Genomic DNA, 27,875 nt, shown 5'->3' on the forward strand with positions numbered 1-27,875 from the left:
ATGAGCCATGATGCTTTTCCTGGGGGATGAATACTGTCCCTAGGAGTGGAGGGTGCTGAGCAGAAACACTGAAGCAGGAAACCAACCCTGTGTGGCTGTGTGCAGACCTGGAAAAGCACAGCAGCCCCATGGAGGGGGCACATGGGAAAGCAACTCTTCGACCAAGAGAGGTTAACAGACTTTTGCTGCATTATTAGGTCTTAATTTCTCTTTCATTAAGCTGGTGCTACGTTCAAAGCTGGTTTTCCTTTAGGGCTTTTCCTACAAATTGGCTCTCAGCTGTGTGTGCTCCACCCCAGAGCATGGATGTCCTCAAAATGACCCTCCACCAATCCTTTTGTCAGAACTAAACCGGAGCAGAGCTGGGTTTTTATTGGGCTCTGGGGGGACCTGACTGCTCTGTAGGTTGAAAAGCATCAGAGCTGTTCCTCAGGTGGCCAGGTGTGAAAATAGCTGCTGTGTTCAGGTGGGCCCAGCTGATCCATCACCCACCTCCTGGGGGCCCTGAAACAGCTGGCGCTTAAAAGGCAAACAATTTCCCGTGTGTTTGTCACTCGTTTGCAACATAATAAGACATCAGGCTGAGGTACAAACAAGTGCAAGACAGGGCAGAATGCCTGTGTCTTTGCTGAGGAGACACGAGGTCTTGGGAGAGCAAGTGTGGCAGGACATGCCTGGTTTTATATCCCAGTGGTCTTGTTTAGCCCACGGACTGTGATTAGACTGTGTCCTCTGTGCATAATGCATGCCCAGCTTCATCTACATTTACCCTGGGACTGCCATTGCCAAGATAAATCTTTCTCTTCTCCCCTACCATTGCTTACCATCCTCGGGGCTGGTGGAACATTTAGCTCTCCTCTCCAACACCAGTTCTCCCTACACGTCTCTGCATATTTAAAATTGTTGTGTTGTAAAATCAGGAGAAGAAACAAGCCCCTGTGAATAATTTACAACCTCACCAGGCAAAATTAAAAATATATTTTACCATCAAAGGTCTTTCTTATTTCGAATTTCCACGGATGTGAGTGGCAAGAAGAAAGAGGCATGTCAATGGAAAGAACAGTAAAGCCACAAAAAAAATCTCTCACTTTGCTTGGCTGTCTTGGGCTCTGTAAAACATAGTCCTGTGAAGCAAATTCCTCAATAAAAAGCAGTTTATCTTTACATAGACTTCATTAAGACCTGATGCAGGCAGTCACTTGTACTCTCCAATGCTTAGAAACCTCCCTCTCACATTTCTTGCTGATGGAATGGACTGTTTGAGTGCCTGGACTGGAAGAGCAGCCCGAGGATCTTTGAAGGACGTTGTCACACCAGAGGCCATTTGACTTCAGTGGAACTGTGCCAATTTACCTACCACCTAATTTGTGCATGAATCATATGCACACATCTAATCTCATCTCTGTCTCATCCCAGTGTCTGCTGAGTGCTTTGGGAACAGACAGATGGCCAGAAATTCCTCAAAGTTCACTACAAACTCTGCAATGTGACAAGGCTGGAGGTGAGGTACGTTACAACAAACTCCCTACTAAAATTAAGAGCCTTTGCCACTGCAGAATCCTTCTCACAGACAGTAGTTCTCAGAAGAAAGGCATTTAAATGAAAGAAAGGCACACCCCAAAGGGGTAAGAGAATAGTGAAATAATACAGGAGAGGAAAAAAAAATTGGCAGCAAATATCAATAGGAGCTGCTGATTTTCACCCCTACCCTGTTCAATACTCATCAGTCAAAATGTTTATGCAGCAGCACCAGCAGTGCATGCTCAGGAGTTCATGGTCCTACAGTGCCCTCTCTGATGTCATCACTGACATATTCTGTGTGCACACGCAGACCCCTCTGCAGCTCCTCCATATATATTTTGAATTTTACTTAACTGCTGTTTTTCCAAAAGCCTACTCCATGTTACTAACTGCTGGTTTTCCAAAAGCCTACTCCATGTTACTTTGCACATTCACCACAGGCCTTCTGGCCATGTCTTCCCTTCACACGCTCCCTGCCCAACTCCTTGACCTTCTTTTTCCTGGAGCTCTTTAATATTCCTCCAGTTCCAGCAAGAAAGGATGTTTTTCCTCTTGCACTTGCTTTCATTCTGTGAGCAAGAGGGAACAACACATTCTATTGTGCAGCTCAGGGCAGGGGCACAGGGCTGGCAGCCAGGCTCCCTGGCTGAATGACACGTCTTTCTCCTGACACACATGGGCACACAGGTACACACACGGCACAGGTGCTGAACTCACAGCTCATAGTGTGAATTCATTTCCAAAGGCTCTTTATACTCTGAGGACTTTCATAGTGTCTGACAATTTGGTTGGAGAGCTGCCTGGCCTGGCCCTGTGCCCCCAGCCAGCTCCTACACGGCATGGCCATAGTTTGGAAATCACAGAGTGGGTGAGGTCGGAAGGAACCACACTGGGGTCATCTGGCCCAACCTCTCCCAAGCAGGGTCATTCCAGAACACAAGGCACGGGATTGTGTTCAGATGGGTCTGGAATACCCCCAGTAAGGGAGACTCTACACCTTCTTTGGGCAGTGTGTTCAGTGTTCAGTCACTGCACAGCAAAGAAGTTCTTCCTCAAGTTCAGGTGGAAGTTCCTGGGCATCAGTTTCTTCCCATTCCTCTTGTCCCATTGCTGGGCAACCCTGAGCAGAGCCTGGTCCATCCTCTGCCCCTTCCTTGCAGACACTGACAGACATGGATGGGGTCCCTTCTCAGTTGTCTCTTCTCAAGGCAGAAGAGCCCCAGCTCCCTCAGCCTTTCCTTGTAAGAGAGATGCTCCAGACCCTTCATCATCTTCGCAGTCTCCACTGGACTCACTCCAGGAGCATCATGTCTCTTTTACCAGGGAGCCCAAAACTGGACATATTTTCAGTGCTGCCCAGTGCCCTCTCTATCCCCCCACCCCTGCCATCAGAAAACAGCCCAGGATGCCACCTACCTCCCAGGGTGGCAGAGATGAGGATGTGGGTGCCGTACTTTTTGATGATGGTATCAATGAACTGCTGCGTGGTGGGTCTCCTGCCCAGGAGGCGGATGCTCCTCTGAAACTCAGGCATGAGGGGCAGTGGGTTATGGAGCAGGTCCCTCCTCTCGATGGCTGTGTTCCTCACCTTCCAACGGGCAAACTCCCTGGGTGACAACATAGGAACACAACATGGGTGAGGCTTCCAGTCTGGAGGGGCAGGAAGAGTCACCCCAGGCAGGAAAGGAGGATGGAGAAGGGGAAAATCCTGTTGGAAATCCTTCCACATGAAACACACATGAGGCAACAAGGCTAGACAAGGTGAAAGGGGGAGAAGAGCAAAACCAAGACATTACTGCACAATAACAACACACTTTGAGTATCAGATGAAGAGGTGGCCTTGGAGTCTCCAGACATGCCTGGAAGAAAGCTGGATTTTCCTACAACAAAAGCATGTTGATTCTTTCACCCTCACACTCTTTGAGGTCTTACACGTCTCCATAAAGCAGCAAATTCTGGTCTCTGTCAGCAAAAGAGCTGGTCAGTTAGACCACAGATCTACCCCAATCTGATCATTGTTATATCCCTGTTACCCACAAGCCTTCCTAGCATGCTTTTGCAAAGCAAAGCTGAAGGAAACACACTTTCTCCAGACATCTTAATCTTTTAGCACCAGGAGTGCAGTCAAAGATCATTTTGAAAACCAATTTTTGAAATAAAACCACGTAAAAGGATCGATTCAGATATAAGCAGAGGCCAGAATGAAAGTGGAGGTTTTGTTTGTTTGGCTTTAAAAAACCCCAACCAAATAAAGTGATTCTCAAATCCATGCTTTTAAAGTGAGAGCAACTGGGGGAAAAAAATAAAGTTAATGTTTGCAAAAGCAGCTCTTTATTGCAGGTATCCATTTTGAAATGACACAGAGGGAAATGCCTGGAGAAAAGCTTGCACACCTGCAATCTAAAAATCAGGCCTCTGAAACACATCACCAGCTGAGCACCTGAAAAATGTGAAACCTATTAATGTCCTTTGAAAAATATTGAGCAAGGCTTTCTTAAAAGCAGAGGATATTATTTATACCTACTCTCCTACAATGCACCTGCTCTATCTTAAGCTATCTCCCAGATCATCAACTCACAAGTTTCTCTGTCACTTTTCATTCACTTATTCCTGTAACTCGGTTTTAAGACAAAAATCTTATTTAGATTATAATGGTGTTGTGGTCTAACCCTAACTGGCAACTCAGCCCTACACAGCTGCTCATTCACTGCCCCGTGCTGGGATGGGGGAGAGGGTTGGGAGGGTAAAAGTGAGAGAACTTGTGGCTTGAGATAAAAGTAGGTTAACAGGTAAAGCAAAAGGTGCACAGACAAGCAAAGTAAAACAAGGAATTCATTCCCTAATTCCCATCACAGGCAGGTGTTCAGCCATCCTCAGGACATTGGGGCTCCATCACAGTGACTGGATAAGACAAACACCATCACTCTGAACATCCCTCCTTCTTCCCCAGCTCTATGCTGAGCACGAGCCCCCTGATCTGCGATATCCCTGGGGTCAGCTGTCTCATTTGTGACCCCCCTGCAGCTCCTTGTGCGTCCCAGTCTGTTCACTGGTGGGCGGGATGAGAGGCAGAAAATCCATGCACTGCTCAGTCGTTGCTAAAACATGCCTGTGTGATCAACACTGTTTCCAACACAAATCCAAAACACAGCCCCATACCAGCTACTATGGAGAAAAAATAGCTTTATTCCAGTGCTATAGAAGAAATTTGATCAACTGTGTTCTCTGTGAATAGTCTTGTTTAGCATTAGTGGCTCAGCATTAACTGCTAAAACAGCTGAAGGCTTTGCCTGCAAGAGCTGACCAAGAGTAAACTTTGAGAAAATGAATGCTGCTAACAAGGAACTAGCTGAATTTAGCAGGTATGATTGGAATGAAGACCAAGGACATGATTCCAAGAGAATCAACTAACTTCAGAAGAAGGCCAGCCCAGTCACAGTGGAAAACAATAAGAAATCAAGAGACCACAGACCAGAATTAAGTTGCTGGACTTGGGGTCAAATTTATGGATTTGGTGATGGGTGACACAGGTAAAATTGCAAGGCATGAATTGGGGTAAGGGTCACTCTCTGGAGGGACTCACCTCCAGCTGTAACCTAAGAACTAGAAAAAGACTGACTGGAAACCTTCAGTCACGCTTGGCATTCCCAGCAGGAGCCTGGAGTCGAAATATTCCATTATTATGCAATTATCCATAACACCCAGTCAAAACCAGCACAACAGGAGTGACAACACCTGGCACTGACTCAGCACTATCAGTGTGTGTCAACCAGCAAGAGAATCCCACTTGGCTGGCAGAGGACCCCACATTCAGGCAGATTTAGGAGGGTTAAGCCAGGATCACAAAGCAGATCTTTTTTCCCCCAGCCAGTCCACTCTATGTGTGTTACATTACTTGACTTAATGCAATTATACATGTATTTATTTTGATTGTGCCCCATCACAACACCCCATGCTGCCTAACAGCAGTTGTATCCATTAAAATAGCAAAGTGGCAGCTATTTACTTCAAAATATCTCCTTACACCTGAGCTAATGCCCCCTCTGTAGCTCCCAGGCTTTCACAAGCCAAATCAAAGTGCCAAAACAAAACACACCTCTTACTACATTGTGAGTTATTAGTGTCAAACCTTGAAATCCACAGAAACATCCATCTTTCCTGGAAAAACCTCTGTCAAAAGGCCAAAAAAACCCCAAACTCAACCCAAAATAAACCCCAGACACCACAATATTAATACCAGGAGTGACAAAACCAGACTATTATCTTCAAAGTTGTCAGCAGATAACAAGTACACTACCAATGTCCATATATTCCCTTTATGGAGAAGAGTGTTTTCCTTCCTGTGCCAGAATTGTGTAAAAGCCCAGTACTTGTAGGTCTCACAGTTGATTTTAATAACAGATAAAACCTTATATGTAAAGACAAATAGTTTTTCTCTGTCACTGCAGAGAGGTTGCTCTAATCATTCCAGAATAGAGTTGCAATCCCAGCACTCTCTACACAAGGAAACCCTCTTGGAAGAAGGAATGATCCCCTTGAGCAGTTGCACTGCATGGGAAAAGGCAGAGCTGGATGCTAAAAGACAGTCAAAGTTTTACAATAAATAGAGATGCCCATGTTCCCATCAAAAAGATCATAACCAGTGAGCAGAGGAAAAATGCCATCTGTGCTTTCTCTCCAAAGAAATGGTTATTGCTTCCTGTAAAACTCAAGAACATGTTTGCTCTCAGATTACTGTTTCCTGCAGTACCAATAAAGTCAGGAGGGACCAGAGTGCTCCAGAGCCAGAAGGGGTTGGGTAAATGTTTTCAGAAAAGGCTGGACAGATACTTCATGCTCCTCAATAAAGAGCATGTTTCTGTTGCTTTGGAATAGATAATTTAACAACAAAGACCATAGAAGTTGAAATGTGCCACTGATCATGTTCTCCTTCAATGTAGCTGTGGCTGCTCCACCTCTTGAAGTGTTCAAGGGCAGGTTGGATGGGGCTTGGAGCAACCTGGGCTAAAGGAAGTTGTCCCTCTCAATGGCAGGGGTTGGAACAAGGTGGTCTCTAAGGTCCCTTGCAAGCCAAACCACTCTAGGATTCTATGGTGTATCGACACCCAAACCCCAGGAGTGGCTCCATTCAGTGTGCAGAGATAGACTATGCAAAGTGGGACCATGGATTGGAAAGCAATGGGCAATGGAGGTGGGAGAAGGTAGGAAAGAAGAATGAAAATCCGGTAGGCAACATGTTCAAAGGGAAAGTGGGTTCGTTTCTACAGGTCCAACATCATCTCCTGACACCACAGAAAGGAGGCAAAAGCAGGAGTCTGAAAGAAACCACTGTCATATCTTCAACCTCTCCTGCTGCCAAGGTGTAATTCCAGTTCCCATTCACGAAGCTGATGAGCCCTGAGCAGAATCCACACCTAAAGCAGGATAGTGAAGGAGACTTTTCCCACTCAGTTCTAACTCCTGCCATCCCTCCCCTGGGCTTTCTGCTCCCAGGGCATGTGAGTGAGGTGAAAGCCCAGTTCTATTATACTCTGCTTATGCCTGGATGTGTGGCTTTCCCAACTGATGAGAAAAGCTGAGCAAATATGTTATGATGAATAATTTATGCAACTAACTTAGATGTTTATCTTCTGCTCATAGAATATCCATGAACCAGTTGCAATTCTCTCTAATTTATGCATTATTTGAAATTACTTAGTGAGATTTTTTAAGCTTTTTTATAGGTTTTGCAAAGTATTTGGCTGTTTTCTTTCTTTGTGTGCAGTTGATTTGTTGCAATTAGAGCCACAGAAGGGTGAAATTTGGAAGGTACGACCAGTGGGGTCATCTGGTCCAGCCTCAATGGTCAAGCAAATGATATGGTCTTGTTAAGGTCCCTGTTTAATGTCCAGAAATGTATTTTCAACTTGGCTCCCTCAGTTCCAATATTTTACATGGAAAGCAACCCTCTAATTCCAGCAATCTTCCAAACAACCTATAGAACTCTGCTGCAAGATGCACCTGAGGCCAAGGTTATGGTACAGCTCTGGAAAATAGACTTAACATTAATGGATATGGTGAGTGAAATCATTTAGAATTATTGAGGTCATAAAAAAAAAGTTATATTTGAAGGGAACAGTATAGATCTGGCCTTAGGGAATGTTCCAACCTGAAACTCCTGAAGTCTGTGAAGAAACACCTTCAAGACCAGTTTTTTTTATTAGCTTTCAACATTAGATTTAATTGCATTTTCTGCAGAAGCAGCTGCTGTTGGACAAAACTGAATTCAGGCACTGGGTTAGGTTTGTCACCATGAATCCTTCAATCTAAGTTCCACCAAGGCCTTGGAATCATGACTGATGTGTGCAAAAGGGCACTGAAACCTTTCCTCACAGAAACCATTCTGGACTGCCAGTTCACTTCTCATTGGTTCTCAGACCCAGCAGTGCCACCACCTGGGACACAGGAGTGAGGTCTCTACAGCTGCCAGGGCACTTTACAAAAGAGAAATGTTGTCCTGTTCCTCGCTCAGTTTCCAGGCAAAGAAGACACCAAGACTTGTCCAGGATTATGGTGGCACCCCATGGTACAGTTGGGATTAGTAAAGAGTCTTCTGACCCTCAGGGGAATCCCAAGCAAGGACCTGAACTTGTGCCAGCAGGGAAGTTTTTAATGGCTCTGGAAAAATGATAAACCTCTTAGTAAGGAGGAAGAAGAGTCTGTAGTTCTGATGCAGAGATAGGAACAGGAAAAACTATAACTTCATGTCTGAGTTGCGAGGGAGAGGCACTTGGGTTTGCTCTAATGTCTCACCAGCACAGACAACACAAGATAACATGAGAGGTACCCAGGAAATCCAGCAAAGGGCAGCCTGGTCTCTAATCCCTGGAGAAAGCACTGAGAAACTTCTCTTCTAATGGCTGGAAGGGATAGGAGGTGCTCAAGCCTAGAGGGGGAAGGGAGATGAGAGGGAAGAGGGATGAAGTACTGCATGTTTCAGGCTTTCCTTGCTGTAACAGGAAAGGGGACATGCTTTATTTGAATAAAGCTGTGTCTGAGATAATGCTTGTCTTTCCAGAGCTTGCATTAATGAGCTTGCCATCAAGGCCAGCATGTCAGAGGCAGAAAGAGCCACTAAGAATGTCTCAGTGCTCATTAGCACTATGACCCCTTCAGGGAAACACAAAAACAGGGACAAAATTACTGATGAGAGAGAAAAAGTCAAAAGCCTGGAATGGGTACATCACCCAGACCCCACACTGCACCAGCAGGAAGGGCAGGAGAATCCAAGAGCGTGAACATCTCTGCTCAGGGAGAGAAGTCTGAGAGAGAGAGAGAGAGAGAGAGGGGCCATCAGGGCAAATCAAATTCCCCATCTTCAAATGGCCAAGGCAACCAAAGCATTTAAGTGAAGAAAGAGGTTCAGTACAGACCTCAGGGGCTGGTGCTTGGAACGAAAAAGAAATTAAATGCATTAAACAATGATGGAGACACTGTCAGTTTGAAAAAAAAGAAAAGAAAAAAAAAGCAGAGGAGGACGACACTGAACAAAGCCTATATCATGCTGACTAGAACACCCCAGCTCTGCTCTGGATGGATGGATTGCCTGCAGGGCAGTCAGTGCCTCCCACACAGTGCACACTCAGCACACAGGACCAGCCCCTCTGCTCCCTGGGAACTGGGCAAGGAGAAGGCACCAACTTCTTTCTGCTCAGTGGTTCTTTATCCTTTTTGAATAAATCTTACCTCCAAAGTCATCAGCTGCTCCCAAAGGTGATGAGGCAACACCCTCTCCAGTAACAGCAAGTCACAAAAACTGCTTCATGTCCTCTCCTTGGCACATCACACAAATAGTTGACTGATGGCATCAGGATTCCCTGATGCCAGAAACAGAGGACCCCTGGAGCCCTCACTCTCTGGGATTTTGGTGTCTATGCAGCAGCACCTCCTCAGACATGTCTCTGCCCTCTGTTTTCCTCCAAGCACCTCTCAGTCATTAAGACAGACATTTTAGGACCCCTCTATGTACATTCCAGACAAGTGTTGTCAGCCCTCAGAATGAGTGTGAACCAAAACAGAACATTTTAAGCCTTATCTGGCTAAAAAACAAATTTTGTGATAGCATCAAGAACTTAGGCCTAAGTCCTCCAGAATCCTCCCAGACCGTCCTACAACAGAGCTGCTGATTTAGGGCTTTGGCTTTGTTCTGACTTGCCTTTTATCAGCACAATTGTCCCAGCCACGGGGCTGCACAAAATACTGGTTATCTCCAGTCCTCAGGGCAAGGGCTCTTCCAGGTTTCTGTGAGCCCTGGACTGTGCAAACAATGCCATAGGATATGGTATGAAGGTGACAACAGCACTATAATGCTTATCTTGTACTGCCAGATCAGGCTTAATAGGAGTCCTTACAGGGTATCTGTGATTATGGAGGGGTCAGTGATGTTTTATTTCTAGTCTGTGCCCTCAAAATGCCAGACAGCCCCAGGCTGAGCAGTGCAATATCCCTTCAGCTCTTTCCTCTGCAGCTTGGCCTCTTCCCTATCTAGGCCAGCATGAAGAAGTCAATCTTCAAAGCTGAGCTTTTCAAAGGACCTACAAAAATTAGTTTCCTGTGAGGGTTTGGCACTCATCCCCCCTAATTTATTTAAGAAAACTCCAATCTGTAGATTCATACTAGTTCCAAATTAGACAGAGGCTGAAACTCTGCCATAAAAGAGAGGAAAAAAAAATCTAGAAATCTAATTCCAGAAAAGTATGAAAAAGAAATCACTTAAGCTGAAAGTCTGACAGCATTTTGCATAACAACCAGGCAAGCAGACAGGCTCACTTATGACAGCTGGCAGGTGAATGAAATAAATAAATTGACTATTGATCTATTGATAAATGCTGTGCTGTCTGCAGCAGGTTTATCCCCAAAAGGGCATTTGCCTGGATAGGGCCAAACAAAGGAGAGGACAATCAGTGTTGGGTCGTTCAGCAGAATTACATGGCAGAAGTTAAATAATGCTTTTGGACTCCCTAGTCCTCCACCTGTCTCCAAAGGACAATGAAGAATCTTCTGGTGCTTTTCGCCTTGGTATTGGCTGAGGAGTTTGAAACCTCAATGACTCTCCCTTTTCTGGGCAATCAGATCAGCCCGTAGAATTTTCCTGTTATAGAGTTTTGTTTTCATCTTTTGAATATTTTTCTTAAAAATATTAAGCTGTTCTGGGGTGGAAAATTCTGATTTTTTTTTTCTTTATCAAGAGTGGGAGGTAAACAATAAGTCCAGAATGACAGACTTGCAAGGATCAAAAATAAAGAAAATTACTTCAAAGTTAGATGGATTTCCTGTGACCTTAAAAGTCCCTTGGTAAACAGGTTGTTCCAGAACTGAATTAAAATCCAATCAGACAAACATGAATCTGAGTCTTGTGTTCTCTCTTAGGACAGGACTACATTTGGGTCTCTTAGAAAGCAACATGTAATTGTGGAGTGCCAAAAAGGTTGATTTGTTTAAAAAAAAAAAAAGGCTGGAATAAATTTATTACTGGAGACTGAAAGCAGAGTGATTCAGCATAGGTAAGAACAAGATAAAAAGATAGGTCATTCAATTTGATCATTATTAATTTTGCTGATTATTTAATTTGATCAAGGCCAGGATGTGGTTATTGTTCCCACCTCTGACTTCACATTAAGCAGAGCTACCATAGCAATCAATCACAAGAAAACAGGACAGAGAAGGTTACCACCCTTTCACCTGATTGGGGTCACCTCCAAGTTATGTGTTTGTGCAGCCTCAGATAACACACAAACTTCTGAACTTCAACATAAACTCGCCAACTCCTTCATTGCTCCTCTGTGGATCTCTTCCAATATTCCACATGAGTCTGCTGCTACAATTTCCTCCCAGCACACCCATCAGAGATCAGTGGGACGTTTTTTCCTCTCAACTCTGCCTCTAATGCTCTTAGTGAAGATTTTTGTGCAAAAAGCCCAGATCTCAGGCTCTGGAGAGACCCTTCTCAACCTCGGGCTCCTTCAGCCTTGGAGACCTGCTAGGAAGTAGCTCCCATTACCATTTCACACCATTTTTCAGCTGTTTGGGCTGACGGCACTTCCAAGCCACTCCAGTTTACACCAGGGTTGACAGGAGCTGCTGGAAGCTGGAGTGACATCTCCACCAGAGCTCCCAGCGTTGTTCGCACTGCCGCCACTTACCAAACATTAGCAACAATAGGAAATGTTCTGTTCCATTGCTGCTTTCTCCCTAAAAGCCTACCCAGACTAGACATGGTTTATTAACCTACTGAGGAAGCTGTTCTAACAGGCTGCAGGGCCCTGTGCTCCAAACACAGGGATGGACAACACAGAGACACCCTTCCCTTCACTGTGAATTATGATAAAACATCAGGAGAGATGCAGCCAGAACAGTTCTCCCACTAAAACACCTGAGATAGCCTAGAGAAACTCATCTATGAATCGGGCATTTGGAGTTCTACTGTTGAGAATAAACCAACACAGATGTTATTTTTCATAGCATGGTCTCCTGGATTTCTATTTTTATGAGTTTGACAGAGAATTCATGATCAATCTGATCCTGGAAGGTCAAGGAGCTGTTGAGAAGATGCTTTCAAAGAACAGCACTTTTGAAGTAACAGATAGAAACAGCTGAGTCATTCAAGGAATTTTAGGTATTCTCGAGGAAAACTGGGATAATCAGTATGATTTTAGGTTTTCTTCTCCACATTTCTTTGAATTCCCTCCTTGTACACCCCTTTCTTCAGAATACAATCCCTGTCCAGAGAGCTGTTGGCAAACAGCAGCCAATTAGACTTAACCAACAACAGGCTGAAAGAGGAGCCAAGACAGAATGGAGAGACAAATAACTAAGAGTGTAAAGGAGCACTGGGCATAGATAGAAAAAGGTCCTACATCATTCTATAGCAACTGGTATGAGAGAAAAAAAAACAACAAGAAAAAACCCCCAACCAATAAAGAGAAAACAACAAAAAAACCCCAACAAAACAAACAAGGAAGCCAAACAAAACAAACAAATTAACAAACACAACACCACCACCCCAAACAACCCAACAATAAAACAAAACCAAACAGAAAAAAAACAACCCCCCAAAAAAACCACAAACCCAGACGTTTTCAGGTTGATATGTGTGGACTCCAGTAGGTTGGAAGGAGTACAAAGAAGTACATGAGAATATTGAAATCTGCTGCTTTTGTTAGCAAGTTTGACGTGGAAGACAGGCAGAGATAGTCTAATTTCTAGAGCTGATAACAGATCACCCGGGGAGGACTGGGTCGTGCTAAGTCATGGTGAGCCCTTCTCACCCCATGGAAAACCCTCCAGCAAACCATGCCTTCCCTGCCCCAAAATTCACCATCTGGATTCACAGCCTCCCAAGCGTTCCCACGAGCACACCAGCACAAATCAAAGGCTGTAACAAGAACAGAGTTTGGAACAAGTAATTTCATTAAATTGCACTTCCCTCATTTCCTGAAGATGTAGGTGTGTGTGGACTACAAGCTTTTCTTCCTAGTTTTAGCTGTAGCAAGCTGATAACCTCAGCCTGTGACACCACAGCCCCAAACTTTGCTCTTTACTTATCATGATTCACAGTTTGCTCAGATGAAAAAAAAACCCTGAGAAGTGTGGCCTTGAACCTTATTTCCCCCCGTGGCAGGCGAGGGTACCTGGTTGCTGCACCGCCGGCGGCTTAAGCACAGCGTTTGTCAATACTGCAAAGTAATATCGGAAATTTAGCCTTGATTGCCCCTTTTCCTCTCAAAACAGCACAAAATTTCCTCCAACGCAGCATGCAACCATGTTTCAAAACTCCAACTGTTGTTAGAAAATGGAGCCATCATCCCCCCTCTGGTCAGTTGTGCCACTCACTTGGCAAAGGCTCAAAATCACCGATTTAGGAGGAAAAAAAAAAAAGTGATGTTTAAATACAAAGCCTCTCCTGTTTCCTATACCCAGCTGAACCCTCCAGGCAGTTCTGGCAGGGCCACCTGGGCACAGCTGCCACGTTTGTGGGCTCAGCAAGTGATGGGAAAGCTGTCCCCTCTCGCCCACCCCCTCAGCCCTGAGTCATCCTCAGCTGATGGAGACACCAGTGAACATGCAAGGCAGGAGCTGGTGGGTGGCTTGGATGCCAAAAGGCAGCCAGTTGGCAAAGCCACCTCTTTCCACCAGGGATCTTTTGCTGTGGGGCAGCTGAGGGGTTTTGTCCAGGTTAAGTGAAGTGAAGGGGGTGCATCTCCTTCCCTGCCATCTGTGAGGTGGAAGGGTGTGCTCCAGTCTGTGCTCTGGGCTGCACGTGCACAATATGCAGGAAAACAACTGGCAGAGATTCAGGACAGACAAACCACTGCCTGCTCCCAAAGGCACACCTAGACCCAACACATGGCCACCAACATCAGAATGACACAGGAGATGAGACAAGGACTGACATCCTTCATCACCCATGCCATTCCAAGGGGTCTTGCAGGAAGCCACATGGTAGAGGTATGAGAGAGCAAGTGAACAAAAACTGTTTTGACACAGCAAATTAAAGCCACACTTCCCTCCCACACTGATCCTTGCTACTCTATTCCTACAGTGTTTTGGCATTATTTCCTCCAAGTAGGTTTGGGAGAAAACAGTGATTCCTTCTCCTCCTCCTGGTTCCTCAGGACACTCAGTTCTGTGCCTTCACCCTGAGAGCTGGGGCTCAGCATCCCTTTGATTTCCAAGCTGTGCTGTCACATTCAGGCCCCTGGCCAAGGGTTGCTTTTCAGACAGTGGCATCAGCAAGCAGGGATAAACACAGTGGCTGTATGCAGAGGATGTCCCCTCTCAGAATAGGATTCCAGATGGTGGCTGGGCCTGAAATTACTAGCAAATAGCATAAGATAAGAGGTTAAGGGCTAAAAAAATTAGGCTGCAGAGCATGGCTGCAGCAAAATTTGAGTCATCCATAATCAGAGACATTTGTGCTTTGTTCAAGATTAAAAAAGAGGGGAAAAATCTGTCCCCAAAAGCCTATGACATTTCAGAATTACAGTAAAACTGAGGAAATTTTCTCTAGGAAAAAGGTGACCCATTTCCTCAGACTACATCTCTCTTTAGCAAAAAAACTGAACACAAGCTGTGAGGAAGCCTTGAACATTCCCTGGTTGCTCCAAAATCTCATTTCTACAAAAATCAGTTTTGATGTATTTAATTTTCATTCCTAGTCATGCCATTTCAAACTCAGGCATGTTTTGATGGAGGAAATAAAAAGACTGCAATAAAATAAAAATTCACAAACTCATGAAGAAAGGCAATCTCTGTGCAGGCTGCAAAGTGGCCTGCAATGAAAAGATAACCATGCTTTTTATGCAACATTTCATAAAGAAAAAGCTTTATTTTTGTCCTATCCTATCCAGGGAACAGGGACTAGTGAATGCAAATGCTTTTGTTTCCTGGGATCTGTTTGTAAAAGCTTTGAGGCCCTTGGTTTTTCAGGCACATTCTTGGCAATTTCCCCATCATGAGTCATGTTTTCTTTAGCTGCTGTTTGTGACTTTGATATGTGGATCTCAAAGCACCTTTAAACAAATGTGTCACTGTAGATGGAGAAGCTGAAACAGCAGGAGATGAATAACTTTTCCAAGAAAGAGATCCAGGACACAGCACAGCCATGAAGGATATTCACCCAGTTCTAGAGGCTGGCCAAAGTGTCTCACCAGCGAGGACTGAAGGAGATGGTGGGGTTGGGGCTGAGCTTTCTGCCCTATTTTACCTGTGCCAAAAAATGCCCACGGTCTTTGCTGCCTGCCCAGGGCTCAGCTCAGCAGGATGTTCTGCTTCCAATACCCCACTCAGGGTGTGATGTGAAAACACAGCCCCACCTGAGCCACAGAGAACAGAAGCAGGGACAGAATCACAGAATTTTTAAGGTTGGTAAAGACCTCCAAGACCATCAAGTCCAATTATCAAACACCTCCATGTGCACCACCTTGTGTGCCATATCCACACAGTATTTGAACACTTCCAGGGATGGTGACTCTACCAATTCCCTGGGCAGTGTGCTCCAATGCTGGACAACCTGTTCCACAAAGAAATTTTTCCTAACATTTAATCTTAATTAAACCTCCCCAGTGCAACTTGAAGCCATTTCCTCTTGATCTCTTGGAAGTATGTCCATTAAAAATCACCACTACACTGATTCCTAAATCCCAGCCCTTTATGGAAGACACAAAAGCCAGGTACAAGCAGTGGAAAATCATGAAGTAGAGTGAGCTGGAGTCATGTCACAGGGAGGGTGTTGGACCTGATCGATACCAAAAGTAAGAGGGATCAAATCCACACCCCCAGCATTTATCATCTATCAGGTAACAGGAGCTCCAAGGCTGTGAAATCAATCTGATGAAATCCAAACCACTTCCCTCAGAAAGGTCATACTGACTGTGACTGTTGTGTTCAAATCAGCAAAGAACACGCTGAATGGTCTGGAGGAGAAGGGGGATGCTGGTCTGTACCACTTCAGGCTGTGCCTACCTGAAATTCTGCAATTTTATAAATATACCACAGCCAGGAGACTCTTGTAGTATAAAAAGGACCACTGGAGTGCTTCCTTAGCTGACTGAGCCTCAAACACACCTGAAAGACCTGCATGCTGTGGGGCCTAAATTTACAAAAGGATTGAGGAAACTCAGTGAAAGGGCAACAGATGCAACCTGCCCCACAATGTGCACGGAGCCACACGAGCACCTGCTTCACAAAGTGCTTAGTTCAGCCACAAAAAAACATAATCCACTCACATGCTGATGTCCAGATGGGAAATTCAAGTCTGGGAGAAGTTAAGAGCAAAAACTCCTCCATTTCAGTGCAGTCAGCTCCCAGACTCACATGCACAGGTAGCCTCAAAGCCCAGCAGGTCTCTGGTCTGTGAGCAGAGATATTCCCCTGCACCAAAAATTAGGGTATGGGACAGAGGGCTGGAGCTGAGCTCTTCCCTAAACACAGGGCTCTTTCCTGGGAGAGAGAAGAGGACCAGCTGCAAAGATTTATAGCCTCACCATTCAAGGGCTGTTTAGGGGAAAGAGAAGTCAGCTGTGTGAGGAAGGTTGGGACTCTGGGCATTTTTAAATTTAATTTAATTTAATTTTTTTTAATTTAATTTTATTTTTATATTCTTTTATTTCAATTTAATTTCATTTATTTTTATCATTTTTGATTGTTGGGTGCCTTTTTGCAGGGGAAAGGTATTTGGGTTTTTTTGTTGTTTTTTAAGGGCAGGTTGGTTTTTTTTTTAAGTTTAGTAGGCAGTGAAATAAAGGGTAAAGGGGGTTATACTTTAGTAACTGGCCTTATGTCTCAGATTTTCCTTTTGGCTTGGCAGTGTTTGCTTTGTGCTTTTATCATGGCATGGAAATCCTTTGCTGAGTCTGGGTGGGAACTTCTGTGGGGTTGGTTTTTCTCTTGCCTGTGCTCTCATGGTTGACTTTTTGGTTTGTGTTAAGTTCAAAGTCAGGATTCTCTAAGGCTGAAAATTTAGTCTGAGGTGGATTAAATGCTGCAGAAAATCTAAGAAGACCCTTAGGTGTCCCTTCCCATGGCAGGGGCTTGGAACTGAAGGATCTTTAAGGTCCCTTCCAAGCCAAACAAGTACTGTAGTTCAAGTTTCATGTGGCTGAGTAAGGGATTATGTGCTATTGCACATCTGAGCCTCTGCTCTGAAAGAATGAGCTGGACCCTGATATTCTGAAGCACATGCATATGTATATATTTATCTACTGAGCAAAACAACAGTATCTGCAATGCTTTTTATTTGCCTTCTGGGTTCTGAGATTTAAAGACTTGTATTTTCTGGCTTTTCTTCGCAATCCTAAAAGGCAGCCTAGTCTTATTTTTTAAATGGAAGTTGTGAGTTATACAATTATATGAGTCAAGCCTGGAGTACTTAAAGAAGACAGGAAAAGAGCTAATGTGAATCCCCCAACTCTTACAGAAACTGGAAGAACAAAAAATGGAAAACAACTGTGCAGTCTGGTAGAGAGCTTTCCTTCTGCTGACTAGAAAACTCACAATTCCCAGTGCCCAAGAAGTGCCAGGAGGAAAGGGAACAGGAGAAGGGGTGTCTCCCTGCCCTGGTCACATCATTATCCCTGAGGTACAGCCCTGCCCTCTCTAAACTAGGGTGAAACCCCAGAGTACTGAGCTGTTGCTCCAGCCATTGGGTTGTGTTTCAGCTCTTCCCTTCACTCCAAGGTACCCGGTTTTCTCCTTCCTCCTGTTCTTTGCTGGAGTTGATTCCCCTCTTCATGTTTCCCCAGCCTTCCTTTCTGTTTTTTTCTCCCCCAGCTGTTGCAGTGTGTGGAGCAGCACAGATTTAGGGTTCTACAGACCACATTCTGTGGCAGGACATGGAACCTGGTGTAAACTTGCCCAGGGCAGGGACTGTCGCAAACTTGATGGAGGGGAGACAGGTTCCTAAAACTGCCTACCGTGGGAGGGATGAATTATCTGACTCTGTGCAAGAGCAGCACCCAGAGGCTTCCACAACAAGTGCATGTTTATCTAGCTCAGATCTGTCCCTGCAGCAGCACTGCATGTCCCTGTTCCTTCCACTGCCACTTCCAAAGCCCAGGTGATGGAGAGTTTGCTGATCTCTTGAGAAGCAGAGCTGTACTGAGGTGTCTTTGTGCAGCTCTAATATTCCTCCTGGTTTAACTTATTCCCAGCAGGACATCTACAAGGTATTCCCAATTTCCTGAGTCGCATGCTCCCACCTGCCAGTCTCTCCTTGCCCCACTCACTCTCTGGAAGGGCAAGGTGGTGGCTGTATTTAAAGCCTCAATCTTCCTGGGCACTGGAGCATTACCAGCAGCGCACTCATCACTGGGGCCCAGTTTCACTGACTGATTGTTTTCTGATTCTGTTTGGCATTTTATCCTGCCTGCATAGAAAACTTATTATAAAATCATGTTTGCGTTCCATAGATTATATCTGTGGCTCGCTGCAGCAGGACGACGGAGCACAACACCAGAGGTGGAGGAGCCTGGCTGGCAAAAGCCCCTGCCAAGGTGACAGGGACCAAGCTGCAGTGCAGTTGTGGGGGTTGCAGAGGACAAAATAAGAGCTTTTTGGTCAGCCATAGTCTATCCAGGGGGCAGGAAAACTGTTAATAATTAGCTCTTGCAATTCTGACCCGATCATGCCACAAATGTTCTGAACACAGAATAGCTTCAGATTAAATGACTGCAACAGTCCCTGCTGCTCTTAAAAATCTGTTAGCCTTTCCCCTGAGAGTCCCAGGCTAAAGGTGCCACCCATTAGAACCTGTATCAAATTCAACAGCCTGTGGTAGAACTAAGTTATTATTTAGGATTTTGATTGTCACTTGGGTTCTGGGAGCAGTCAAGACCTGCAGTCTGAAAAGACAGTGCCAGTAGTGTTCCAGAGGTTTAGGACTAGAGTACTTCAAATAGCAAATTGTTGTGCCTGGCAGAGTGGGTGGTGGGGAGGTGTGACCCTGGCGAGTCCTTTTAGTTCCTTGGGTTTTGATACTCAGTGCTAAAGCCACTCTGTCCTTCCACCATCTCTCATATAAGCCAAAAAAATGGTGTTCTGCAAGTCCAGCTGATTGTGGCAGCAGAAGAGACACTCTGAGATGCATATGACAAAAAAATACGGGCAACCATCCCTCATAACCATGGTTTTCCCATGTTTTCAATCCCCTCCCAGCACTGCACAGAGCAGTGTGACTGGGATATGACCAGTGGCACTCAACCTTTCTCCCCTCAATCTCTCTCCCTGGGAGAGCTAAACAGGCAAACAAGTGTTTTGTTGATTACTTGATACAAACATTCCCAAAACAGGAAAGGTGTCCACAGGAAAAGGCCAAGCAAAAGAAGAAAGTATCACCTCTGGAGAAACAGCTAGATATGGCCTCTTGGAGAGGTGGAAAAAAGGCCTCCCTCTCTCCAGAGCTGTTTCCTGTCTCTAAACCATGCATTTCAGGAGGGGGCTCCTCTATTTCCTCCATCCCTGAGCACTGACAGATCTGCCAGATTCTTCTGCCCACTTCATCCAAAAGCAAGTGCTGCCCCTTTTTTCACAAGTTCATCACAAGATGCTGGTGGTGCAAGAGGCTCCACATGAATGGAGTTGGCCATCTGGAACAACCCTCATGTATCTCTCCATCTCACTGACTCTTTGTTCCATTTCAGTCTCAGCTGAAATTGGATCTTTTATCTCTCCTCCCTTGCCTGTGACTCTTATTTTCTCCCTCACACTGTCTCTGCTGCTATTTATGATTTATTCTCTGTAGCTGTCCTATTTAATGCTGTAAAATGCTTGGGAAGGTGGTTTTCATGGACAATGTTGTAGAAAGTGAAGGGATTCTGTCATTTACCCCTGGCAATGGAGCTGACTGAACACATCCCACCATCGAGGGAGGTGGAAATCTCACACTGGCACACCGGATCCTTCACTGCCCAATACAACCAGAAGCACAGTGTGAAATGGTGACAGTGCCTTGGAGATCTCAGGCAGATGGTTATGGGAAGTTCTGGCTAAAGCAAGAAGTCTCAAGGATTTGGGGCTCTTCTCCATGCAGTGACCTTGGGCCATCACCTTACTCCCAAAGAACTGAACGCCCTTTCCTGGAGGAGCACCTGGGATGTTACACATACCATCATAACACCTTTATCCAGGTTCTTGAGAGCCCACAGATCTTACAGTCTCACCATTTCTGGAATCCCTGGGATCTGCAGGAGTCAGGGCAACAAGACACAATGACTACATGAGGCTTCTTTCTACACTGGGATTTTTTATCACGCGAATGCCACGTTGCAGCTGGTTCTGGGAAGTCTCCTGCCCACACACTAAATAAATTCTGGTGTGGTGCACTGCTTCTCTATGGAAACAGTACCCTGCTTTTCTCTCCATAGGATTTTTCTCATTTCAGGCTCCATAATAAATTAACGAGAAGATGTTTTCTTTACACCAGCCATAGGAGAGACACTTTTCTGTACTCGATTAATCTTTAGTGATCTATATTAAATATTTATCTGAAGAAACGAGGCCTGTATTGCAGCAACATTTTCTATTATGAGAGTTTATCATATCAAAAGATATTTTTCCTGGCGCTGACTCTTTCGTCTGTACCCAGCCAGAATTTTGGATGGAAGGGCACCTTTTTCCCCCCCCTTTCTCTCCCAGTGACCTTTTCCCTCCATAACAAGCTGCTGATAGGTTAAAATTTACTGGGTTATAAACATTTTTTATCGAGTAGGAGGAAGCTGGGTGATTTGGCATCAGCTTCCCTAATAAAACCCAAGGGAGAGGCTGCACTGACACCAATAAAGGCCTGGAAGAAGCTGCAGCCTTCTGGGATGCTGGTCACGAACGACAAGGGCAGTTGGTGAGTGTCAGTCACGGAGCTTCGCTCTGCTGAGGCACTTCTGGAAGGAGGCCAGGGCACTGGCACGGGAGAAGGAGCTGGGAGGGACCTGGGAAAGGATCCTCTGTTCTCTGCCAGCATTTCTGAAATGGTGTGGTCTCTCACACAGAGTGGTGAACTGGGATTCCTAAGCCCTCTTTTGTGGAAGTTGGGAGGTGGAGAGATACTTTAAGCTGAAATAGCTAAGAAGGGATGAGGGTCTTGGTGTTGGGGTCAGACACTGGTCCTACAAGTACAGGAAGGACTCAGGCCATAATTTGCTCTTGAATAAGTAGTTGAATTTTCCTACCTGAGACAAACCTGGCATTGGCTGTAGATAATCAGGATTATGACTGTTTTTATTGAGGTAGTGCCAAGAGGAAACCTATACCCAGGATTCTGCTTGTGGCATCAGGTTCAGAACAGCACCACAGCAAACACATGGTCCAAATTCACAAGAGCTCACATTCTAACGTAGCTCTGCCTCCCAAGGGAACGGTACTTTAGCTGGTCAATAACTAACTCATTCCCCAAAAGTCTGAATAAATCATCTGATGACTAGATATACCCACATTATAAATGTTTAGTTCTGATAATACATGACTGAGCTGTTATTTTGACAAATAGCTAGTGAATAATATATCTGATGAACTGCATAATATTTTACTAATGATTAATTTATTCATTCGAAACAAACAAACAAAACTCAGCCTTTTCCTCCACTATCCTGAGGAACTGTAAAGAGCTCTGAGATCCCTGGATGAGCTGTGTCTGTTATTCCTCCTTTTATCATTGCATTTTTCTAGTGATTTATAATCAGGGATAATAACTTCATGGCTTATGCTATGGACAACCTCACTTAAAATTGTAGCAGATCCTATTCAAAAGGTCCTGATTTTGTCATGCCCACTAAAAACTACAGGAATTTGGCACTTAGGCAGTTAAGTACCCACAAAAAATGCTTTAAATCTATTTTTTTAATTCTGGGCCAAGCTTATGTGAAAAGTCATCTGCTGCTTCTGGAGACAAAGTAGTGTGTTTGGGGACAGTTTCTGTAGGGACAGTTGCTGCAGGATAGTTGCTACAGGACAGAGGTCTAGAAGATTGAGTTGAGGACTGCTGTGGCTGTAGTTTTCCCTCTCCCTCACTCTCAATCCCATTCAGAAATACAATTTCTGTGAGTTCTCAGAGAAGATAAAGCACTAAAGAGCAAGAGCCCTTCCTCTGAGCTTTCCTGCAAAGGTTGATTGATTACGGTTCGGATGCTGCTCCAGCTTCCCTTCTTAAATGAAAAATTGAGAGCTCTTAAAAATTGAATAAAATATGCCATTCTAAGAAGGATTTCCACTGGCATGAGCACAATAGGAGGTAGTAGTGAGTTGCTCAATATTTCTGTGTGCACTGGCTAATCCTTTACTCCTCAGTCCCTGTGCAGTGTCCCTGTGGCACCTAAGGATAACTCATCTGTAATTGGTAAGGGCTCCAGTTCTGTGTCTCCAGACAAAGCTTAAATCGTCCCCGTTTGGGAGAGCTCCAGCTTCAGCTGTGGCTGGAGCTGCCCAGGAGAGAATTCCTTTTAGTAGCTACTTTCAGGGCTGCAGAATCTGGCTTTGTTCCATGTTGGAAGAATCTGGAACAGCTTGTAATGTTTTCACTAGACATAATTTTGTCAAAATAGCTCATTTCTTAGATCTCTCTCTTTCAGCATAGTCACTAGTGACCAGAGGGGCTGGGACTTCAAAAATATATTGGATCCAATTCATCAGGTGGAAACACTACACTACTAACAAAATAAAGAATTTGGACAAGACCTTACTTTGGAGAAAATATTTTTCTGTCTCACAGAGACAATTTAACTGCACCTAAAATGCAGATATTTTGCCAGCCTATCGTTTATTTTCCTCCATCCTGGTAGAACTTCACTAGTTCAGCTTCCCTTTCAGTTCACGATCCCCATTACTGAGTGAAAATCCTACTCCAGTGTTAGAGACACTTGCAGAGCCCTGACAAAGAGCTGTGATCCTCCTATAGCAGCTCCCAGAGAAAATCCTTTCCTTTGGATGCTCACCCGCAATCATGCAGGAGATGGTCACCAATGGAGCTGATTTGTGCAAGGGGGAGATAAAGCACTGTCTCTTTTAGAGACCTGATGCAAATATCTCAGTTCCCTCTGAGTGAAAACAATAAATTTATTTTTATGACTCTTCTGCAGAAGAAAATTAAACCCCAAGTACAGTTGATAATTATCCTGTAAGCTTATTATATAGTAGCATTCAGCCTCATGCACAGTCTTGGTGTCTCTTTTGTTACGTGCTGGAAGAGCTGGTAATTTCTGTCCCTTATTACAGAGTCATTTCACAGGGAAGCTTTCTCAGATTTCCTTTAATCTACTCGGGGCCATACAAGATGCTTCAGACACATCCATATCTGCATGCACCTCACACATCAATGCTCCTGGGGGCACAGAGGTATTTATGGAGCCCTGTGACCAGCTACAAGCATGGTTTGATCTGCCACCTCCTCTCCTCTCCTCTCCAGTGTGCATGGCTCTCAAATGGAATGAGACAGCTTGAGGAAACATGCATGTGGAAGGCAAGCCCACCACCTGGGGGTAACAGTGCTGATCCTCATCCATCTTACCACACCAGCATCCTTGGGTTTGTGTGTGTGTAAATACTCCAGGAATGTTGCTGTGGCTGCCACATCCCTGCAAGTGTTCAAGGCCAGGTTGGATGAGGCTTAGAGCAACCTGGTCTAGTGGAAAGTGTCCCTGACCATGGCAGGGGGCTGGAACTAGATGTTCTTAAAAATCCCTTACACCCTAAATCATTCTGTGATTCTATGATTAAAAAAAGGCCCCGGGTGGTGCATATACCCACGGGAACATTGGAACTAGTTGTTTCAGCTTTCAAAGGCCTTTCTCTCCTTTCAGAACAGTTAAGTCAATCTGAGATTACCAAACAATTAGAAAACCTTCAGTTCTGGCATTGCTAGTTTAGCCACAAGTCTCTTTGATGTGTAATCTTGTGGTAGGATGGAAGAGTCTAGAATACATTTCTCCCTGGGATGGCAGTGCTATTGCTCTGTGGCCTGCTTTCCCTGCTTATGCATGCTGACAAGATTTCCTATTATGAATTGCACCACAAAACTACCTTTAAACTCAAATTTAATAACCTAGGTATTATGAAGATCAATACTATGGCTCTTTTCATTCATATGATTAACACTAATATAATTTTGGGAAATATTTATGCTGCAGTAGTGACTAGAGACCTGGATTAAGAAGAGATCTTCAGCATCTACATAGAATAAAAGACCCTGTTCTCTCCAGATGGGCACTGAAGTGCAATACTCAGTCTCTGAGTCTCCCTAGGTTTGGATATTTTACGTAAGTTAACTAATAAAAAAACAAACCAGCCTTACAATCCCTACAGCCACATTGGTAACTGTTTGAAAATCATGAGTTAGGCTCAAAAAAATTATTAAGAGATTGGTTTTAAAATTCATGAGACACTTAAAATCTGATAAACTTCAGGGTTGTGGGTTTTTTCCTTCTTCTATTTTTTTTTTTGCCTTCTGCTTTCTGAGTATGTAGGAGTAGTATTATCAAGTTTTCCTCTGCAATTATGAGGGCCGTAAACTCACTTTAAAAATTGAGTTGAGACACTTACATAATCACAGGCCTCTGAAAGTGTGGGCTTTGAAGAGACATTAAATAGTCTTGAGATACAGTTCATCATGTGACTTGGCAACACTCACCTGCTGAACAGTACGGCACAGATCCCAAATATCAAATACTCCCAAGAAACAGTCGGGAGTCTGTTACGGGTGGGGGGGGTGGGAATCTGAGACTCTCACAATCTGTGCATGAATGAGGGGTAAGGGGAAGAAAACAGGGGAGGGAAGACAAAATGCAAGGAGAACATATTAGTCTGGTGAGAATGATTCATTTAGCTTTAACCAGAGATGAAGATGAAAACCTTCTTGTCTAATTCCCGTCTCTCCTCCTTGCTCTTAACCATGCAACACACAGTCCTCTCTGTGTCCCAAGATCTCTGATTAGCCTCACCCCTGGCTGTGAGACTGCACTCCCCAGGGACAGCCTGAGACATCTGGAGGGGAGTTGAAAGTAATGCTCTTGCTGGGGTTTTGCTCAAGAGCTGGAAGCTAACACTGAAATATTTAATGCTGAATACTCAATGGGCAGGTTTGTCTTTGCTGAGAGGGAATGAACCAGTATGGGAGAAAGGAGATGGAAAGCAAAATGAGGCTGGGCAGGAATGCATGGACAATGGAAATACCTTTCAGGGATGCATGGACAATGAAAACACATTTGCAGGGACACACAGACAATAAAACACCTTTGTATTCCTGACACAGCACTGCTCCTTCCAGCTCCCACGCTCTAGGGAGGCAGTGTCCCTCACTGCTGAGTGAATCCTCACCCAAACTGAATGTTCTGAGTGCTCTGTGGTGGTCAGATGCTCAAATCAGTGCTGAAAACCAAGTCCATGCTCCTGCAAACCTGCCAGTCACTACCAGTCCATGAAATCCCTGTGGCACCAGCAAAGAGGCACTTCTGTTACAGAAACTACAAGCTCACAGTGTCAGGATGCTTCACTAACACAGAGTCCAGAGACAAGCCCCAGCTATAAGTTACAGGGGAACAACTCTTCCACTGACTTTGTCATGATACTCACTCTTGGGAATGAGGTGTTGCAATACCAGGTATATTTGAACCTTCAGACCCTGGTGTGCCAGCTGATGGCCATCAAATATGATTCTTCTTCAATGAGCCTTGCCAAAGGTGTGTCCCTGGGATATATGCACAGGCAGAGATTGTGATAATGTGAAACCTGGCCCTGCAAGACTGTGTGAGAGCCCTGAGCGCCCTGATTTAGTGCAGAGAGTTTGGACTAGATGATTTTTAAGGTCCCTTCCAACTCAAGCCTTTCCAGGATTCTAAGTTTCTTTGTAACTCTGCCACAGCACGGCTTTTCTGGAACCTCTCCTTTCTCCAAGTAAGCTCTTTCATTGCAAGCAGAAGCACAAGCAAGCCTGACGTGATTGGGAACTCGATGGAATGCCTTCCTCTCCCAGCTGCTCACCTCTCTGCTGGGAGCTGTCTGCACATTAAAGCAGATGTTGGCTGCACTCAGGTCATGTTTCCCAGCTTTCCTTTGCAGCCATAAGGGCCAGAGACTCTTCCCTGCCTCCCCGCACTCATCTCTTAATTAAAGCTTAAATTCTGATGTCGTCACATGACTGTGGGAGCAGGGCCCCAGGCAGGCATTTAGTGTTCTGTGTTGTCAGCAGGACTTTGATTTAAAAGCATCACATACCCTTTGGAGGATCCCCTCCCTCTGTGATGGTCCAGCCTGGTCCCACTCGCAGCTGCTGCCAGACCTTGAGGATTCCTCTCAGGGCAGGTGCTGGAGCAGGTCAGAGGCTTTCCCACAGCACAGAGAGTAGGGATGGGGAGGATCTCTGTCCTGTTGGAACAGTGGTTCCAGAGCAAGGCAGCTGTGAGGAGTCTGGCAGGGAGGGATGAGAAAGAGGAGAAAGAGAAGGAGGAGGAGGCAGCAGCTGCCTGCAGCCTGGACTGCAGTGCCATAGCCCAGACAGCTGGGTGGGTGTAAATACCACCCCTACCCCTCTCCTCTCTTCCCTCTCAGTGTTTCTGATCTGATGGGATGTATTTAACCAGGAAAAATGACTCCCTAGTGAAGGAAAACTCATGTCAACTTCCTATAAATACTTCATGGTCACTGTGTCAACGGTGGAGACTGAAGAGTTGCGGGTGTGAAATGGGTCTGACCACCCCAGACACGGAGCTTCCATCAAACAGCATCCCTGGTGCACACACCTGGCAGCCCAAAGCTGCCTACATCTTCCCCATGTCCAGGAACAGAGCAGGCATCACCTGCCCAGGGGTCTCCAAAGGGAGGCTGGGGATGTTCCAGGACACCTGGGTGCTGTGTCAGCTCCTTTCCCAGCCCAGGGGAACCGCTGGCTTTGCACAGGAATATTTGATTTCACCCTGCCTAGAGAGGACACCCTGACACAGAGGGCTGCCCCAAACCCAGCTTCCTCCCTGTTGCAGGCAAAGCTGCTCCCTGGCTTTCTGTGCAGATGTGTCCTTGGGTTCTGTACCTGCTCTTAGCAGCTCCACACAGGAATCCAGCCTGGATGGCTCCGGCTGCCCCGGTGGGACGCATCTTGTTCCATTTACAGAGGCTGGTGGGTGGCAATCAGCAAAAAAAAGAGAGGGAAAAAAACTACTTTCTGGAACCCAAGGGAAACATTAGAGGGATTCAGAAATAGAAAAATCCCCATAATAAGGGAGGGGGTCATGCCATCTCCCAGTGTTACTGGTGCCAGAACAAAATTATTCTGTGCATCTAACAGGATGACTTTCTCTTTTTTTTAGTGTAACAGCTTCTCTGCTGAAATAAGCATCAGCCTGATTTGAAAGCAGAATTAATAATCTGCTCACAAAAAAAAACAAATAAAATAAAATATTTTTTAAAAAAGAGAGTGAAAGTTTCTCTTTGCCTTGTTAGCCTTTAAAATATGTTCCCAAGCCACTGGACCATAGTCTGCTGCTCTGAAGAAATGTGAGATGAATGTGCAGAGTCATTGCTGTCACAGCATGCTGGGAGCAGCCCTGCTGGGCACAGCCTTGGCTTGGCATGTGGAGGGGAAAAGATTCCTCCCCATGCAGGATCTCACAGGGGACAGGATGTGGACATCCTTGTCCAAGCCCAGCAGGATGCACATCTCTTTGGAAAGGTTCAGTGATTAAAATATTTCTGTGCTGCTTCTGGAATTCATTGGGAGGATGGTCAAAATATTTCACTCTGGGTTGAGAAAGGGGACTTTTGTGCTGGAGCAGCCCTGCAGAACTGTGCTAGTGCTCAGCCCATCCAGTCAGAGCTCAGCTGAGCCAGCAGACAGGACAGCC

The 27,875-nt window shown here is 45.1% G+C and overlaps 1 protein-coding gene across 1 annotated transcript in view; it reads right to left on the minus strand.

Annotated features, from left to right (window-relative positions):
- The window catches only part of BRINP1 (BMP/retinoic acid inducible neural specific 1), an 85,578-nt gene that overhangs the window by 21,675 nt on the left and 36,028 nt on the right, over nt 1-27,875 (minus strand). Inside the window, exon 3 of the mRNA XM_071574597.1 lies at nt 2,938-3,128. Coding sequence (XP_071430698.1) covers nt 2,938-3,128 — 191 coding nt within the window. The remainder of the gene's footprint in view (nt 1-2,937; nt 3,129-27,875) is intronic.

This window comes from Pithys albifrons, chromosome 20 (assembly GCF_047495875.1).
Source record: "Pithys albifrons albifrons isolate INPA30051 chromosome 20, PitAlb_v1, whole genome shotgun sequence".
NCBI lineage: Eukaryota > Metazoa > Chordata > Aves > Passeriformes > Thamnophilidae > Pithys > Pithys albifrons.